Source organism: Elephas maximus, chromosome 13 (genome assembly GCF_024166365.1).
Source record: "Elephas maximus indicus isolate mEleMax1 chromosome 13, mEleMax1 primary haplotype, whole genome shotgun sequence".
Lineage (NCBI taxonomy): Eukaryota > Metazoa > Chordata > Mammalia > Proboscidea > Elephantidae > Elephas > Elephas maximus.
The window spans coordinates 61,057,607-61,077,636 of NC_064831.1; the positions used below are offsets into that span (position 1 = coordinate 61,057,607).

At 46.7% G+C, this 20,030-nt stretch overlaps 1 protein-coding gene across 1 annotated transcript; it reads right to left on the reverse strand.

Moving 5' to 3' along the window:
- Positions 1-421: 421 nt before the first annotated feature.
- On the reverse strand, positions 422-17,929 carry LARP6 (La ribonucleoprotein 6, translational regulator). Its single transcript, XM_049905596.1, has 3 exons — positions 17,577-17,929; positions 7,843-8,047; positions 422-3,762 (listed from the first exon to the last, which is right to left on the reverse strand). The coding sequence occupies exons 1-3, from the start codon at positions 17,774-17,776 to the stop codon at positions 2,695-2,697; spliced, it is 1,473 nt and encodes a 490-aa protein (XP_049761553.1). The 5' UTR covers positions 17,777-17,929; the 3' UTR covers positions 422-2,694.
- Between the last annotated feature and the right edge of the window lie 2,101 nt (positions 17,930-20,030).

The following is a 20,030-nucleotide window of genomic DNA, read 5'->3' on the forward strand; positions in this document are numbered from 1 at the left end:
CTCATATGCATGTGAAAGCTGGACAATGACTAAGGAAGACCAAAGAAGAATTGATGCCTTTGAATTGCAGTGTTGGTGAAGAATAGCGAATATATCATGGACTGCCAGAAGAAGTACAGCCAGAATGCTCTTTAGAAGTGAGGGTGGTGAGGCTTCACTCACATACTTTGGACATGTTATCAGGAGGGACAAGTCCCTGGGGAAGAAAATCATGCTGGGCAAAGTAGAGGGTCAGCAAAAAAGATGAAGTGAAACAGTGGTTGCAACAATGGGCTCAAACATAGAAATGATTGTGATGATGGCACAGGACAGGGTACTGTTTCATTCTATTGTACGTAGGGTCACTATGGGTCGGAACTGACTCAATGGCACCTAACAACAATTTGTGTAGAGTTGTATCCTTTAAAATGCACTATCTTTTCCACTTTCACAATTGCTTGAGGTGGATATGATTATCCTACCTCAATATCTCCACATGTAAACTGGTAGGATGTTTTATAGGTTGTGGTGTAATGGATTACTTTTTGTGTGGCCTTTCTAGCCATGGTCTTGTAACTCCCACCCAGGTGATTGGGTGGGATTGTGTGATAGAGTAATTGTGGCCCACTAAGGAAATTGGTCAGTTTTGCCATCCTGTTGGTTTTGAAATGAACCACCCCAGAGGCGGGAAAGAGAAGAGCCTACTACCAACAACAAAGGAGAGCCCGGCAGGACAGACCCGCAGGAGATGGTGCAGGGGACTTCCTGGCCCAAGGAGCAAGAAAGCTGAATGCCTATGGGTAGAGACCGAGGGCCGGAGAGAAGCCTATGCTTGACCCATGAATTCGGGACTTACCAGCCTCCACAACCGCATGAGCCATTTCCTTTTTATAGGATTCATGAGTTCTGAGACGTTGCATTGAATTAGGGAATGCAAAGATGGGAGGAAGAGTGCTAGGAGAGGGGGAGTAGTTGACGTTAGAGATGATGCGGTGACACAGCGGCTTGGAAAATTTGGACATTTGGGGCATCTTTAACCACTCATAGGAACCAGCTTTGTGCTGATCCTTATAAAAGAAATTACTTGTTTATCGGTATACTGAGAGAATGAATGAAAGAATATATCTAGCAAAATGCCTAGCACCTAGGAGGATGCCGAAAAAATACTAGCTTTTTTGTACGGTTGTTACTTTTTTTTAGTGTAGATGGTGAAGTTCAGAGATGTTGTGTACCTTTAGTGGTTAAGAGCTTGGGCACCTGAGTTAAACCACTAGGTACAAACCCAGCTCAAACCCAGCTTAGTATTAAACCTCAGAGAAGCTAGTTACCCACATAAAGCCTCTGTTTCTTCTTGTGTAAAATGGAGGTAATAACTGGACCTTTCTTATTTGGTTGTTGGAGGATTAAATGAGATACAGCATGGGAAGCCCTTAGCATAGACTCTGGCATCTAAATAACTGTTCAATAATAATTAACAAACCCTATTAAACATAACTTGCCTAAATAGCAAGTGGATGAGCCAAGCCTGTAACCGAGGTCTGTGTTTTCTGCCTCACCAAGCCTGCTTCAGACGATAATGGACATTAACCCAAACAAGAAGGAAAAGGAACTGACAGTTCTGGAGGGTCGTCTGCCTTCCAGATACTGACAACATGACAAAGCATTTCACAGGGAATACAACAAGGCTTAGCGGGGTTAAGTAACTTTTCCATGGTCACAAAAATAGTAAAACTAGTAAAGAGTCACAAAACTGGAGGAGGTACAATTCAAACTGACCTAAAGTTCCACAATCTTTCTCTATACTGGCGGTTCCCAAACTGTAGTGTGCATCACAGTCACCTAGAGGGCTTGTTAAAACACAGACTCTGGCACTCCTCTCCCAGAGTTTCTGATTTAGGAGGTCTGGGGCAGGGCCTGAGAATTTGCATTTCTAACAAGTTCTCAGGTGATGTCAATGCTGCTGCTTGGGAAACCACCTCTGGAGAACCAGTGCTCTACACCAGGCTCCTCTGCTCTGTAGGGTTCACTGTGATGAGAGAGGTGGTACTCTCAGATCTGCACAAACTCTGTAGACCTCTCAGGCTGCCAGGGGCCCCAAGGAGAGACCCAGGCTGACCCAGGGAACATTTAGGAAATATGTCTCTGTTAAGCTCTTTAGTGCCTCATGATGCTACACACAGGCTTGTCAGACAGGAATAGACTTTTGTCAGGCACAGTCTAAGACCTCAGAGTCAGCATGCCAGTTGGGTGTTTTATTATTTATTCATTTGACAGGAAACATACATTTGGTCCTATGAGACACCATGGTATCAGCTTAACTAGCTGTTGTTGCAGAAGAGAACTCCTCTGGGCTCTCAGGGAGTCCTTGCATGGCCTACTGAGAACAGCCCCGTCACCACAGGGAAAAACCCTGTCCCAAAGAAGAGACCTTCCACCAGCCCTTCCCCAGGGAGTCTCTGTCCACCAGCCCTTCAAAGCCATGAAATAATGGCCATGCTGGGACAAATGGGTGTTCTGAACTAGAAGACGCTCTTAAAACCATAGTGTACTGGACAGTTTATATACATTACAAATATATAAATTATGAGGTCTACATGTGTACAAAATCTTTCAAAGGGGACTTAATTACATTCTAGGTCATGCCAGGTATTTGTCAGAACCTTGAAAACAAAGGTGGCTTTCAATGCAGCTGATATTAAAAATAGAAGGTATTTATTATACATAAGCCCTACTCCTCTCCTGTCCACCATGAAATCCTCTGGTGTTGTCAGGGCCTCTGGGTAGCCTCAGTACCCCCACAGGTAACCCATCTGCAGTCTGCATCTTCCGAGAGAGCAAAGGACTTGCCCCAGGACTTTTCTCCTGTGTCCCCATCTCAGCTTGACGGCGCCTCCGAACCCAGGGGCTGCCAGAGGGAGTGATGCTGCTGTCGGAGGAATAATCCATACACTTGCGAAAGATCTCAGGGCTGGTACTAGAGTTCAGTCTACCTTCCTCGGCCAGTGGCGACTTTTTGGAAACACCTTTACGTTGGGCCAAAGGGCTGCTCCAAGGACTTGAGCAGGGGGAGGCATTCGGGCTCAGAAAGAGATTCTGGTGGCCAGGAGGGCTGAGCTTGTTGTTGACCACATGCCGCCGGCCAGCCATCGGTGATGTGGGGTTGCTTTCAGGGTCAGAGGAGCTGTTGGCAGAAGACTCATCACCCATGTATTGAAGCTCCTCAACTCTCTTGTTTAGGGACTTGTTCAGGTGGATGCTCACAGTGGGCTCCTCATCGTGGTTCTTGTCTTTGGGTGGTTTCTTTTTGGGTGGCTTCATACCAATCAGGACAGCTTTCATGTTCTCTTTGCCTTGAGATTCTGAGATCATGTACTCGTGGGCTTTGACAGCCGCTTCCACCTCCTCAAACTCTACAATGGCACACTCTTGGGTCCCCACTTGGCTGTACCGGCTGCTGATCCTCCGGATATCAGGGGGCAGCTCTCTCCCAGGTTTGAGGATCCGCACTGAGGAGATAATGCCAAAGACCCCAAAGAGCTTGAGCAGGTGTTCCATAACCTTCTCCTGCACCCTTCCATTCTTCTGGGGGGTGGCCAGGGCCCACAGCTTAGGGCACAGGTAGAGATCATAGACCAGAAGCATCTTGCTCGGAAGGTTCTCATTGGGGAAGAGTGGGACAGGGGTGGTCCTCCTCACCTTCCGGTGATCCTCATTCAGCTCAAGGGTCACTGAATATTTCAAGGCGTAAGCTGTGGTTCTCCAGTCCCTTGTGAGGTGTTTTACCTGAAGAATATAAAGCAAATCAGAAATGGTGCCTAATGTCCTTGTCCACCCTTATTTACTCTATAATCTCTCTCCCTCCCTTATTACTGCAACACTGGTATCTAGAATCATATTTGGCAGATGTAGGCGCTCAAAAATCTAGTGAATGAACACATTTTCTACAACTTCAAAGGAAGCAGCATAGTCTGGAACAGTGCTGTCCAATGGAAATTTCTGTGACAATGGAAATGTTCTATTCTGTGCAAGTTTAGAGGTTAACTCCACCCACCTCCTCCACTTCTTTGGGATGACTCATTCTCCCCGGTGTCCCCCTCTGGAACAAGGTTGTTGAATAAACAAATGCAAAACCCACCTCTAACTAGCTATAGGACCTGGGAAGTTATTAAACCTTTCACTGTCTCCACTTTCCCATTTGTAAAATGAAGACGTTAATAGTACCGATCTCACAGAGTTGTTATGAGGATTAAGTGAATAAATATATACGTGTGTATGTATATATAAGAGTCCCTAGGTGGTGCAAACAGTTAAGCGCTAGACTACTAGCTGAAAGGTTGGTGATTCAAACCCACTCAGAGGCACCTCAGAAGACAGGGCTGGTGATCTGCTTCCAAAAAGTCACAGCCTTGAAAGCCCTATGGGGCAGTTCTACTCTGTACACATGGGGCTACCATGAGTCTGAATCAACCTGATGGCAACTAACAACAACAACAACAATGTATATGTAAAGGTCCTTGGGTGATGCAAATAGTTTGCTCTTGGCTAGTAACCAAAAGGTTGGCAGTTTGAGTCCTCCCGCAGCACCATGGAAGAAAGTCCCGTGATCTGCTTCTGTAAGATCACAGCCACTGAAACCCCATGGAGCACTGCTCTACTCGGACATACACGGGGTCGCCGCGAGGCAGAGCTGACTTGACGGCAATGGGTTGGGTTTGGGGTGTGTGTGTGTGTGTGTGTGTGTGTGTGTGTGTGTATTTATGACTTAGGACAGCTCCAAGCTTATAGGGAGTACCCAGTAAATATTATACGCTATCATTATTCAAATATGGTGTGCTACCATTGGTAGGACTCAGAGATTTTAACATTCAAATGCTTCTCTGAAGTTACATTTCTGCATATATGCATTTGGTACAAAGTAGGCTTCAAGAGATCTTTCATATTTCACTGCAATATCTCCTGAGAGTAAAATGGACTATTTCAACCTGGAATCAAATCCAACTTGGACCTCATGGAGGATGATGAAATAATCACCCTTTCCCCCTCCCTTAGTGGAAACTGTGTGTAACGATGTTGCAGTATATGAAAGCTATATTTATCCTGTAAAAGAGTAATCTTCTGGAGGCCCACTTCCTGTGAGGGGGACACCAGCGAGAATGAGTCATCCCAAAGAAGTGGAGGAGGTGGGTGGGGTGGGTAACCTGAGCCAGGAATGGCAAGATGGCTCTGAGTCCTCTTAGGCCAGGCCAATGGTGTTGCTCTACCAGGGGACTGGGGACTTCAGGCACTCCTGAGCCCGAACAGGGACTTAAGGGGAACTCAGAAAGGGAGAGCTCATTAAACTGGGCAGGAAGGGAGGACCTCTTAGAGCCCAGTGAGGTAGGACAGACAGGCTCCTGGACAGAAGGCATTGTCCACTCCAGCCTGTGATCTCTGGGTGAAATGGCCCAGACTTAGGCTTCGAGTGCTGGAATCATAAATCATCTACTCACAGAATCAGTGAGCTGATCGATGTGACATAGGCCAAGCGCAGAGCGAACCAGGCCTACGCGAAGGGCCAGGTTTCAGGTGGACAGAGTCAAGAAGGATCCAGAAAGGGTAAAAATGATGATTGCAGGTCTACGCAAGACTGTGAGAAAGCCAGGGAATGGCTCTCTGTGGATGAGATGTGGTGGAGCCTTCTCCAGAACAATTGACAGGGAGGGAGGGCTCAGGAGAAGAGGAGAAGCTACGTTATAAGCCTGAAGCCTGAGACAGGAGTGACTGGGGGAAGAAGGGGCTCTGCCTCACTCAGAGGCTAGAGAAACTGATGGGAGACTACATCCAATTAAGAGAGAAGTAGGCTCCCACAAGGACCAAGCATCCCTCCAGAGCCAGTAGCAAGAGCCACTGGTTACAGTCTAGGCATCCTGCGTCTGTGTTCACGACCCTTTACAAGGGTCCTCCAGGTGCCACCTAAAAAAAGGAACCAGGTAGCTTTGGTCCTTGAGCAAGGAGTACAAGACCTTTTTTAGATTTTCAGAAACATTGTAATTTCCCTATGTTTGTTATCTGTTTTATATATGTTTCCTATTTGTGATTAGCGGGAAACCGTTTAGAATGAAAAGGGTCTTTATTCTTGTTTTGGAGGTGGTCAGTAGACTATGTCTATTCTGCAGCCAGTTTTGTACAGAGAAGGAAAAGAAAAAAAAAAAACAAAAACAACCAGTTGCCAATGAGCCAATTCCGACTCATTGGGCCTCTATGTAGAACTGTGTTCCATAGGGTTTTTAAGGCTATGGCCTTTTGGAAGAAGATCACCAGGCCTTTCTTCCGGGTGCCTCTGGGTGGGTTTGAACTATCAATCTTTTGGTTGGTTTTCTGTTAATCACAATAGGAACAGTCAGTAGTAAGGCCCACTGGGAGATCTTGGTTACAGTCAGGCATCCTAGGCCTGTGTCCATAACCCTTCATAAGGGTTGTCCAGGCACCACCTAAATCAAGTATTCTACTGTGTGTGCTACCCAGGGGCTGCACAGAGACGAAACCTTCAAAACAGATTCATAAGTAGCAGGTTAAAAGGAAAGAAAAGCAGGCAGACTCTCAGGAGCCCTGGGAGGAAATAAAGGAATGTACACAGAGCTGATAGGATGGCTCCACTGGCTGCTTCATTTTGGGTTCCTCCACAGGCACTTTTCATATGAGGGTTTACTCACTGTTCTCTGGACATGACCTTGAAAACTCCTACTCATTCTCCAAGATCCTATTTAAGTGTCACCACCTCTGAGAAGACGTCTCAATTCTCCAGGCAGGGCTGGTTGCTTTGAACAGCTAGCTTCCACAGTACTTTCTTCTCCCATCCTTGGTAGTACTATCCATGGTTGTATTGCAATCATTCATACACCTTACTCCTTTATTAGACTGGGAGGTTTTCAAGGGCAGGGGGAATGCCATACTCATTTTGTACATCCTATGCCTCACACAGCACTTATCTGGGTGTATGCCTCACACAGCACTTAGCATAGAGAAGGTACTCAATCAATGTTTGATGAATGAATGAAGGAAAGAGAGCAGGAGAGGTGGGCAGGGTCTACTGGAGGCAAGGCAGAGAAGCACTCCAAGAAGACGGCTCTCCCCCAGTGCTCTCTGACAAAGCGCACAGGCAACTTGCCTGTGGACACCTGTCAACATGCCCTTATGCGACAGGCCCCGTCGTGCCTTTCCACTTCAGTAAATGCACTTTCCCCAGGGCAGAAACAGAGTTCTTACACCAAGTGCTCTGATAACACTCTGAGAAGCAGGAAGTCCACAGCCTGCTGCTGGATCTGCAAACAGCAGGGACTCACCGTTGTCCCCCTGACAACGGCAATCATTAGCTCTCCCGTCTCTCCATCTTAGAGATGAGAATATGGCATCAGACACAGCAGAGGCATCTCAGAGAAGATTCATCTCCAAGAGTCCTGGGTGCTCTTTCCTTTCCTCTCTTATTTATTCCGCTTGACAAATGAAAATCTTGGATTTTATCTAACTCTAGGCCTTATAGGCATCTTTCAAGGCCGCTGAGTCCCCCTGTCCTGGCAGAGCATCCCCCCGGCCACCCAGCTGCCTGACAAGATTGCTGGAATTTTACTGAGTACAAGTAATGTCATTTCACAAGTACTGTTGTTGGCTGAGACTTATCCCAACACCCAGGACCCTTTTAATAGTGTTGGAGGATATGCTTTCAATTCTAAAGCCTTTATCTTGTTCATTTTTCTCTTTTTCAGGCCTCAGAAGAAATTTTAAAAATTGCTAGTCATCAGGGTTCAAAGGGGTAAAAGATGTTTAGAACCACAACCTCAAACACCCTTGAATTTCTAGAAGCAGCTTCTGGAAATGAAGCCTTACCTTTTTGAAGGATGTGAGTAGCTTGACGCTCACGTATCCCAGCTTGTTTCTCCGCACGTGTTTCAGCAGGAAGGCATCCTTCTCCAGGTTTTCATCAGAAAAATAGAATTCAATCTGATCCACCAGTTTCTGGATTAATTCTGCATCTGGAGGCTTCCACTCCTGATCCAGGTCCTCACGCTCATTCTCGCCCCCACTTGTGGCGCTGCGGAAACAAGGAGGAGACACTAGGTCACACCTGAACTGGACTCTTTCCAGACAGTGGTCTCACGGCCTGTAAAGGGACAGCTTTTGGTTCCAACCAGCTAAGAGATCAAGCTTTTGTTTTTAACAAGTATAGAGGGTCCTTAAAATAATAATGTCACCTATTAACATTTATGTGATGCTGGTGGCACAGTGGTTAAGAGCTTGGCTGCTTACCAAAAAGGTCTGCAGTTTGAATCCACAAGCTGCTCCTTGGAAACCCTATGGGGCAGTTTCACTCTGTACCACAAAAAAAAAAAAAAAAAATTTTTTTTTTTTTTACAGGGTGGCTATGAGTCGAAATTGACTCCATGGCAATGGGGATTTTTTTTTTTTTTTTTTGGTTTTGCCACTAAAGGAGTCCCTAGGGGGCGCAAACAGCTTAGTGCTAGACTGCCCTTTCAGATACTTTTTCTTCTCTTATTTTTAAATATAGGTATTTTCCAAGGGATTTGTGAATTCATTGGTTCACTCATAAGAGGCAGATACAGGGTTCAAACTCAAATCCTCACTCTCTGAACTCAGCATACACGATACCTTCCACATCATGTTGGGACTCTACCATGGAGTCTGCAAACCCAGTCCCATCCACTGAGGCCCTTCTAACTGAAGATCACGTCCACCAGCAGCTCCACCTAGACAGACTTCCTCTCCTTCTTCTCTCTTTATTCTTGGTTCTTTATCCCCTGATAGCCTCTATACTCTGGTCCTTGGTAAATTCATCTGGTCCAAATCTGCCTCTCCTCACCCCAACATAATTTTTCTTGCTCCTGAATGCCAGTCGTCAATTCCTAACTATCTGCCAGACCTTTCCACTTGGGCACTATTATATTGCTTCAAATTAAATATGTCCAAAACTGACCTCGTCACCTTCTGTCATGAATTATGTCCCCTCAAAAATGTGTGTATCAGTTTGGCTGGGCCAGGATTCCCGGTATTGTGTGGTTTTCCTATATGTGGTAAATCCTGCCTGTACAATGTTAATGAGGAAGGATGGGTGGCAGTTGTATTAGTGAGGCAGGACTCAATCTACAAGATTGGATTGTGTTTTGAGACAATCTCTTTTGAGATGTAAAAGAGAGAAGCTGGTGGGGGTGAGGGTGGGGGAGGAGAGCTCACACCACCAAGAAAGCAGTGCCAGGAGCAGAGCGTGTCCTTTGGACCTAGGGTCCCTGCGCAGAGAAGCTCCTAATTCGGGGGAAGATTGAAGGGAAGGCTGACAGAGAGAGAAAGCTTTCCACTGGAGCTGACACCCTGAATTTGGACTTTTAGCCTATTTTACTGTGAGGAAATAAATTTCTCTTTGTTAAAGCCATCCACTTGTGGTATTTCTGTTATAGCAGCCCTAAATGACTAAGATGTCTTCTTCAGAAATTGCCCTCAGACAGGACTGAAGCGTGGGCCTACCCAGAGATGGTCTATGACCATCCATTCACATGGTCTCATAAGAAACAATCCATAATGTCTTGGGGGTGACCCTGCATCAGTTATCTGCACCCAGTGAGCAGACAGGCAGATAGCCAGAGATCCCAGAATAGGTGGGCAGAAAAAGGGAGGTGATACAAAACCCCCCAGTGAGTGCAGAGGTGAGCTTCTTGCCTTTAGAGGACTCTTCCTTCTGTGTGGGTGCTGTCAGCAGCGGTGGCGCATCGCCAAAGGGAATCCTGGGAGAGCTGGAAAGCCTATGTTATATCTAAGGCATGCTGCACTGTTTCCTGCTTTGTGTAATAGCCTTTGAATAGAAAAGATCTTGCACATTAAAAAACGTTTTTATCCTTTAAATATGAACACTGGCCAATGTCTTGTCAACTACAACCATCCTGTGATAACCATATATCTTCACTCCCAAACTACTTCTCTCCCACCGACTACTTTCCCTATTCACTATTCTCCTGTGTTTCTGTACTTAGGCTCAGACTATCAGATGCATCTTTTAGCCTTCTCTTTGCCCCCCCACCTAATCAGTTAACAAGCCTTGATTTTATTCTGCAGTCTCCCATCCATTCTCTCATTCCATTCCCACGGCCCTCATTAATTCTCCCTGGGATACTGTTATTAGCTCATCAAAAATGATGCTTAAAGCTAATACACATAAACCATAAAAAGTAAAATAAAATAGTACAGAGCATATACAGAAAGCCACACAATTCCTCGCTCTACTCTTCCTCCCTAGAGGCAACGTCTATTTAACATTTAGTTCTTATGAGAGTTGCCTTATAGCTGTACAAACTATGCTCATAGCTCTATTTCTCACTTGCCAACCTTTGACATTTTCTATCCATGCCCCATTATATGAGAATTGGGGATCACTTATTTCCCACAACCCTTGTTCCAATGTTAAATTTTATATAATTTTTCATTCATCTATTGGGTTTGGGGTATTGGTTATTTTAGTGTTTTTAAATAACACACTTAAAGTTGTTTCTTATTCCATTAATATTGGGCATTATTTTTCAACTTTCCATTATACAGTGATATAGATATTATTGTCCTACCCTTCCTCCACCTCTCCTTCCATTTCCAATCTTCCAAATCTTGCACTTAAGCATTGAGTAGCTAAAGCAAAAGAAAAAAATGTTGAAGTAAAAGAACTGAACAGAAGATTTCAAAGGGCAGCTCGAGAAGACAAAGTAAAGTATTATGATGACATGTGCAGAGACCTGGAGATAGAAAACCAAAAGAGAAGAACATGCTTGGCATTTCTCAAGCTAAAAGAACTGAAGAAGAAATTCAAGCCTCGAGTTGTGATACTGAAGAATTCTACAGGGAAAATATTAAATGATGCAGGAAGCATCAAAAGAAGATGGGAGGAATACACAGAGTCGTTACACCAAAAAGAATTGGTCAACATTCATTCATTTCAGGAGGTAACATATGATCAGGAACTGATGGTACTGACGGAAGAAGTCCAAGCTCTACTGAAGGCATTGGCAAAAAACAAGGCTCCAGGAATTGGCGGAATACCAATTGAGATGTTTCAACAAACGGGTGCAATGATGGAAGTGCTCACTCGTCTATGCCAAGAAACATGGAAGACAGCCTCCTGTCCAAACGACTGAAGAGATCCGTATTTATGCCTATTCCCAAGAAAGGTGATTCTACCGAATGAAGAGATTATTGAACAATATCATTGACACCAAATGCAAGCAAAATTTTGCTGAAAATCATTCAAAAGCAGCTGCAGCAGTATATCGACAGGGAACTGCCAGAAATTCAAGCTGGCTTTAGAAGATGACATGGGGCACCGTTACTGACGTCAGATGGATCCTGGATGAAAACAGAGAATACCAGAAAGGTGTTTATCTGTGTTTTATTGACTATGCAAAGGCATTCGACTGTGTGGACCATACCAAATTATGGATAACATTGTGGAGAATGGAAATTCCAGAACACTTAATTTTGCTCATGAGGAATCTGTAGATGGATCAAGAGGCAGTCATTTGAACAGAACAAAGGGATAAGTTAGGAAAGGTGTGTGTCAGGGCTGTATTCTTTTACCAATCTGTATGCTAAGCAAATAATCCAAGAAGCTGGACTATATGAAGAAGAACGGGACATCATGATTGGAGGAAGACTCATCAGCAACCTGCATTAAACAGATGACACGTTCTTGCTTGCTGAAAGTGAAGAGGACTTGATGCACTAACTGATGAAGACCAAAGACCACGACCTTCAGTATGGATTATGCCTCAATATAAAGAAGACAAAAATCCTCACAATGGACCAATAAGTAACATCATGATAAATGGAGAGGAGACTGAATTTGTCAAGGATTTCATTTTACCCATGGAAGCAGCAGTCAAGAAACCAAAAGATGCATTGCATTAGGCAAATCAGCTGCAAAAGGTCTCTTTAAACTATTGAAAAGCAAGGATATCGCCCTGAGGACGAAGGTGCACCTGACTCAAGCCATGGTGTTTTCAATTGCCTCATTCGCATGCGAAAGCTGGACAATGAATAAGGAAGACCAAAGAAGAATTGACACCTTTGAATTGTGGTGTTGGAGAAGAATATTGAACATACCATGGACTGCCAAAAGAACAAACAAATCTGTCTTGGAAGAAGTACAACCAGACTGCTCCTTAGAAGCAAGGATGGCAAGACTATGTCTTACATACTTTGGACATGTTATCAGGAGGGATCCGTCCCTGGAGAAAGACATCATGCTTGGTAAAGTAGAGGGTCAGCGGAAAAGAGGAAGACCCTCAACAAGATGGATTGACACAGTGGCTACAACAATGGGTTAAGCATAGCAACAATTGTGAGGATGGCACAGGACCAGGCAGTGTTTCATTTTGTTGTGCATGGGGTCGCTATGAGTTGGAACTGACTCTACGGCATCTAACAACAACAACAAGAGACATGATAGGCAAATGCCTGAACATGGGCTGGATTCTAGCTTGAAAGGAAAAAGAAACAGCTGTAAAAGACACTGAGAGACAATTAGGGAAACCTGAATATGAAACTTGGGTATTAGATTATATTAGGGATTACATTTGGAAATTAGAGATAATTTTCTTAGTTCCAATAACAGTATTATGGTTTTGTAGGAGAATGTCATTATTAAGAGCTGCATAATGAAGTATTTAGGGTATAAGTATTGTATATAACATAGTTTCAAGTGATTAGAGAAACATGCATGTTATAAATCCATCAAACAAATACAGCAAAATATTGTGTTGTCAACAGAGAATCCCTGATGGAGCAGGAGAGCAGTGGGATGCAGACCTCAAATTCCTGTAAAAAGACCAGACTTAACGGTCTGAGACTAGAAGGACCGTGGAGGTCCTGGTCCCTGGATCTTCTGTTAGCCCAAGACTAGAACCATTCCCAAAGCCAACTCTTCAGACAGGGATTGGACTGGACTGTAAGATAGAAAATGATACTGGTGAGGAGTGAGCTTCTTGGCTCAAGTACACACATGAGGCTATGTGGGCAGCTCCTGTCTGGAGCGGAGATGAGAGGGCAGAGGCAGACAGAAGTTATCTGAAGGGACACGAGGAAAACAGGGTAGAGAGGAGTGTGCTGTCTCATCAGCACATCAGCTAGGAGTACGTAGCAAGGTGTATACAAATTTTTGTACGAGAGACCGACTTGATTTGTAAACTTTCACTTAAAGCACAATAAAAAAATAAATACTAGGAAAAAAAAATGCTGTGTTGTGTGCCATCAAGTTGATTCGAACTCATAGGGACCTTACGGGACAGAGTAGAACTGGCCCATAGGGTTTTCCAGTGTCTCAGGAAGGACAACTTTCAGCGCAGTCAGTGTGACAGACGCATACTATGCTGACCGTGCTTCTAGTTTTAATCTGGATTTCTAGACTAACAGCTATGTTTTTTGAGAAAAACATGATTTTCCTCAGTGGTCAAAGCCAGGATGTAAAACCATATGCCTCGAGTGACCATCTGCACCCCTCGAATACACGTACTCAGGGAGAGTGCTGTCTGGGTGCTGTTGCCAAAGAGATCATTTTTGCAGGACAGAGAAAATACATGTAAGCATCTTGTGACCATGATCTAAGCATCCTGTGAAACTATCTGTAAGCACTAACTACAACTGTTAATAATCAGTAATCAGTCAGTATGATTACCATAATATTCATTGGTTTTCCTGTAATTGCCCTCCCTATGGTTTGGTTCCTTTTTTTACCCCATAAGAATAAATCGTATAATGAAACTGCCCCAGGCCTACCTGGTTCCATTTTTAATGGGCTATGTGCTTCCCCAATTGCAATGGCTTTAAACCCTTAATAAACTTCTATTTTAACTTGAAACAGTTTCAAGTTTTTCTCTACAAGACTAGGCTGCAATCTTTATGGAAGCAGCCCACCAGGTCTTTTCTCCCACGGAGGAGCAGCTGGTGGGTTTGAACCACTGACCTTTCAGTCGGCAGCCGACTGCTTCATACTATACCACCAGAGCTCCTAGCAAACATCAGCAATTGCTAAATCTTGATGGTCAGTATATGAATGCTCACAATACTATTCTTTCACATTTTCTTTATGTTTGAAATTTTTTATGTTAAAAAGTTGAGGATAAACACACCTTTTTAGTGAATGCAGGGACAAGGTGAATGAACGCTTGAGGATGTAAAGATTTTTCCTTATTGTTCATTTATCCCTTGGCTCCTGATATAAACAAGATATCGGGCTAAGGGAAACCCTGGTGGCATAGTGGTTAAGTGCTACGGCTGCTAACCAAAGGGTTGGCAGTTGGAACCCGCCAGGCGCTCCTTGGAAACTCTATGGGGCAGTTCTACTCTGTCCTACAGGGTCGCTATGAGTCGGAATCGACTGGACGGCACTGGGTTTGGTTTTTTTTTGTTTATTGGGCTAAGTACTGGAGATACGGACGGGAATCAGGAAGGCGGCTGTCTTTAAGGATCTCACTGTCTAGTGGAAGAGAAACACAAACACTTCACCACAGGGGAGTGAGTGCAATCAATGATGGATATGTATTCATTCAAGAAATGTTTACAGAGCTCCTACCAAGTACTGGGTGCTGTGCTGGGTGATGAGGACACAATGAGAACACAGCAGGCATGGTCCCTGAATTTGTGTCACTTTCTCAGCGAGAAAGAGCTATATAGTCATAAACGTGATACGTGCTAGACATAAAATGCAAAGAGTACTACAGCAACACAAAACCAAAAAAACCAAACCCACTGCCGTCGAGTCGATTCCGACTCGTAGAGACCCTATAGGACAGAGTAGAACTGTCGCATAGAGTTTCCAAGGAGCGCCTGGCGGGTTTCAACTGCCAACCTTTTGGTTAGCAGCCGTAGCACTTCACCACTACGCCAGCAACACAGAAATGAGAAAACAAATCCAGCTTTGGGGTGGGAGTTGTGGGTGGCAGGAAGGAGGCAGCGAAGTTTCAAAGGCTTGCTCTGGTTTGCACCGGGCTGCTAACCTGAAGGTTAGTAGTTTGAACTTACCCAGTGGCACCTTGGAAGAATGGCTTCTTTAAAGATTGACGTTGTTGTCAGTTTCCCTTATGAGTTGATTCCGACTTATGGCAACCCCATGTGTACAGAGTAGAACTACTCTGTAGGGTTTTCAAGGCTGTGACCTATCGGAAGCAGATCACCATGCCTGTCTTCCAATGTGCCTCTGGGTGGGTCTGAACCACCAATCTTTCGGCTAGTAGTCCAGTGCTTAACAGTTTGTGCCACTTCTACAGAGTGGTTCTACTCTTCTGCAGCTCGTGAGCCGCCATGTCGGAGTCTACTCAATGGCCACGGGTTTTGGTTTGGAATCAATCAGAGGGACCTAGAGGTGGGAGCGCAAAGGCATGGAGACAAAGCACTATGCTCAGGGATGGTACCGGTGGAGCATAAAATGTCGAGAGGCGAGGAAGAAGGCAATGAGTTGAGGGGATGATGTGAGTGGGTGCCACATAACGGGCAGGTTTAAGAATCAGGGCTTCCTTCTGTAGGTTCCAGGAGCTGTGAAATGCTCACACAGGGCAGTCACTGCTGCCATGCCAGGCGGGGCCCAAGCAGAGACAGTGTCGATCCCATACTTGGCTGGGTCTCCTGGTACTCTGCATTGCAGCTGGCTGAGCTTCATCAGCTCCACTACTCTAAGGAGCCCCAGGGGCTTTCAGGAGTCAACTCTATGCCAGGAGGTGCTTCACACTGAACACCCCGTGAAACTCAAGCTGTTGGAGCTGAAAGAGAAGAAGGGCAGCTCTGGAGGTGAGAGTGGAAAAGGTGAAGGCAAGAGGCCCACCAGTACTGAGGATCAATCAGGATCTTCCTGGGCCCGAGAAATAAACAGGGCTTTAGTCTCTACTAACGGTACAGTAGGGAGCCCTGGTGGTGCAGTGGCTAAGCGCTTGTCTCCTAACCAAAAGGTTGGTGGTTAGAACCCACTGGTTGCTCCTTGGGAGAAAGATGTGGTGGTCTGCTTTCCTAAGGATTATAGTCTTGGAATCCCTATGGGGCAGTTCTACCTTATCCTCTAGGGTCACTACGAATCAGAAGCAACTTGACGGCAACAGGTTAATGGTACAATCCCAAAAACTTAGTCCCCAGGCCAGGGGACCACTCTCACTCTTTGCCATAGTCACAGGCAAATAAAGTCAGAAAGATAAACCACTCAGGGCTATTTTACCATAAGTTCTGAAATTATTTGACTGGGTGGCTACCTTCTCCTCAAAACTCTGAGCTGCTCAAGGTCAGTGACTGTGGATTCATCATTGTTATCATCTGAGTACTTAGCATAGAGCTGAATGAATGAATGAATCAGGCTTTACAGTGTGTAACGTACTGATAAATCTGCATATACTGTGGTCCAGCTTTCCTGCCCTAAACTCTTAGACTGGGCTTCTCAACTTGAATAGCTCTGTCACCATTGGATTACTCTGAATCTTTGGGTCCCAAAGTCCTGACCCTTTCCACTGGGGAAGGGCGGGCCAGTGATGGGGAATGGCTCTGGCCCTGGGACCCCTGTACGCTTGAGTTTAGTATTCTGCCAATGAAGTAGATCGAGGCCTGCCAGGAAATTAACCTGCAGAGTCATGATAGCTAAAAGCCTGTGCACAGAATCCCAGGAGAAATAGGGCTTTTGATAAATGTCTGCTGGCATTTGCCAGAATTTGCAAGTTCCGCCACTGTCCCCTCTCATTCCTATGGATATTGCATACTGTATCTCTTTTCCACAGCAAGAACAAAAACCACACTTCTGAAGGGTCTTGGCATTAGTGGACCACAGTCTAAGGTGTGTGACTGATGACAAAGCTCGGAGCCCAGAGGCAAGGTTACAGGTGTCATACAAGCTCCAGACACCCATCAGGCAGAACCCCAACCCCAAGGCAGCAAGATGATGATGATGACGCAGGCATAGAAGTCAGGAGGGGAAGGCTGTGTGAAAACGGGAATCCCCGTGGGGGGGGGGGGGAGTGTGTGTGCAGATGCAAGCAGCAAGCCCTGAAGTGATCTTAAATCAGAGCAAGAGAGCCCTCTCTACACCATGAGAACTCCTCCTGGTGGATCCCCCACTAGGAAGCTGGCCTCCCACCGCCCCAGCCACTGAGCAAAGCCATTTGGACTGTTGGAGACAGGGCGGTCATGACAGTGAAGGGGACCTCTCGCAGGGGTGGTGGCTCAGCCTCAGGGGTGAAGACTGGGCTGGAATGGGCCGTGTTGTGGGTCTTTGGGTGAGCTCTTGGTGGGGAGGAGACGCAAAGGTGCCTCAGGGAGGGCTTCCTCTGGGATCCAAGAGTATCCCCACATCCAGGCCCCTCATAGCCCCGCCGTCGGCCCTGGGAGCCTTGGTCCCGTTACCGAACTGCGGGCCCAGGCTCCGACAATTACCAAAGGCCGGTTCTGACTGAGATGCCGAGCCGGGTCCCCAGCTCCCTCTGCCTGCCGCGCTCTCAAGCACCGTCAGCTCCCGGAACTCATTCCGCCCGGGCTCGGGGATCCGAGGCTACTGCGCCCCTCTCCCTCGCTCCACCTCCGGCAGGCCCGCGCGCCGCCCCTACCTGTGCCCGCGGCTGGCCTCCTCCTCGCTGGCGCTGCCCCAGCCGGGACTGAGATACTGAGCCGGGTCCCCAGCGACCCGCGTGTCCGCCCCCTCCTCCTCCTCCTCCAGCTCCTCCACGTCCTCGGCCTCCTGGATGGCGACGCGGATCTGCACTGCCGTCTCGGGCCTGGACAGAGCCTCCTCGCCGGGCTGGGCCATGGCTCGCGGACCGGCTGGCACTGACGCTCCGCTGAGTCCCCGCGCCGCGAGGCCGTGCCAGGCGGGCGGTGGCGACTGAGACGAGGGAATGGGGACCGCGCGAGCGCGCCCCGCGGGGAGGGACTGGGGTCGCGGCGCCGCGCCGCGCCCCGCCCCGCGCCACCCCGCGCCGCCACCGCCCTGACCGCTAGCCGAGCGCCAGCGCAGGAGGGGCCTCGAAAGGGGAGGGCGATCCCTCTGCCCTCCTCCAGCAGAGGCCTGCCCTGGAAAGATTCGCTGGACCCCCGGATCTTCTGTCCGCCCCCTCCTTTCAGCCTGCCCCCGGGGGAGGGGCGCAGCACGTCTGAGTTCTTCTCAGTTTCAGGGTGGCAGGCACAGACAGCAGCTTCAGGGGGTCTAAAGGCGTCTCTGCCTCCTGCGTGTTTTCTCCCCTGACCTGCCAGGATGACTGAAATGTCTGCCGTCAGTCTTTTTGGCCTAAGCATCCTAGACTATGGGTCCTACGAGGTCAGGGACTTGGCTCCTGCCATGCCCCACCAGTGGTTTCCAAGAGTGTGGCCCCCAGACCAGCATCATTAGTGATGATTCATCAGCATTACCTGGGAACTTGTTAGAAATGCAAGTTCTCAGGGCCCACCTGAAGCAGAATCTGACTCAGCACTTTGTGTTCTAACAAGTGCTCCAGGTGATGCTGAAGCTCACTAAAGTTTGAAAACCACTGCTCCATGTCCACCTCTTTGAATATGCCCTGCACATAGCAGGCACTCAAATGCTTGTTGACTGAATAAATGGAACTATGGAAATGCCAGTATGTTCTAAAATTGTGCCACCTTTTCACATTTAATGTCAAATTATCATCTCCACCCCCCAAATGTGAACCAAAAATTAAGGTAGGGGTTGTTGCTGTGTGGCCTCAAGTCGATTCCAACTCATAGCCACCCAGGTAACAGAGTAGAAGTGCGGGACAGGATTTTCTTGGCTGTAATAATTACAGGAGCAGATTGCCAGGTCTTTCTCCCGCAGAGCCACTGGATAGGTTTGAACCACCAACCTTGGGTTAGCAATCCAGCGCTTAACCAGTGCACTACCAGGGTCCCTTAAGGTAGTGCTTAACCGGTGCACTGTCAGGGTTCCTACAAAAACCACTGCCATCAAGTCAATTCTGACTCATAGGAACCTTATAGGACAGAGTAGAACTGGCCCATAGAATTTCCCAGGCTGTCATCTTTACGGAAACCTGGTGGAATAGTGGTTAAGTGCTCAGCTAACCAAAGGATCGGTGGTTCGAACCCACCCGCCACTCCATGGTACAAAGATGTGGCAGTCTGCTTCCATAAAGATAACAGCCTTGGAAATCCTATGGGACAGTTCTACTGTGTTCTACAGGGTTGCTATGAGTCCAGATCAACTCAACAGGAAGTTTTTTTGTTTGTTTTAATCTTTACAGGAGCAGATTGTCAGGTTGTTTCTCCCATGGAGCCGCTGGTGGCTGGTGGGTTAGAACTACCCATCTTTTGGTTAGCAGCCGAGCACTTAACCACTGTGCCACCAGGGCTTCTTAAGTTAGGGGTAGTGGCCTAGAAATTAATAAAACCTGAATGAATTTGCCTTCACAAAACTCCCAATTTAGTGTCCTTAACATAATTCATCATATTAATTGGCCATACTCCAAAAGAATAGAACCCTGAACCATTAAGTTTTGATAAGGAAGCAAGTCAGGAGAGGCTCAAGAAATGGGGTCTCTTGGAGATGCCCTGCATAGGGCCCTGGGTGCCTGGCTGGGGCTAGGAGAGACCTAGGGGACCAGCAAGGACAGCTATCTTTTTAAGGTTTGACTACAATGTGCGTCCCTGTTTTTTTGTTTGGTCAGATCTCCCTTTTGAAAGAAGTCCTTCTTAGAATAAGTAACAGAAGAGAGAGACCCTCGGTGCTTCCGTTGTTTCTGAATCAGAATAGCTCACAGTCCTGGGTCTCAGCTACTCAGAGGAAGAGGCAAGAAGTGGGGAATGTCTTGTTCCAAGCTGACTGTGCCTTCCTCCAAGGCTACCAAGGTTTTAGAACATCTGCACACTTCATCCACCACTGTGATGAGGATGAGGAAGAGAGTGTCACAGCTGCCCCTACACCTCCTAGTCTGATAACTTCCATTCCTGAATTTCACAAAGCAACATGCATTATCTCATTTAAGTCTCCCTATTGTTTTTTTTTTTATTGACACTGACAGGAGCCCTGGTAGCACAGTGGTTAAGAGCTT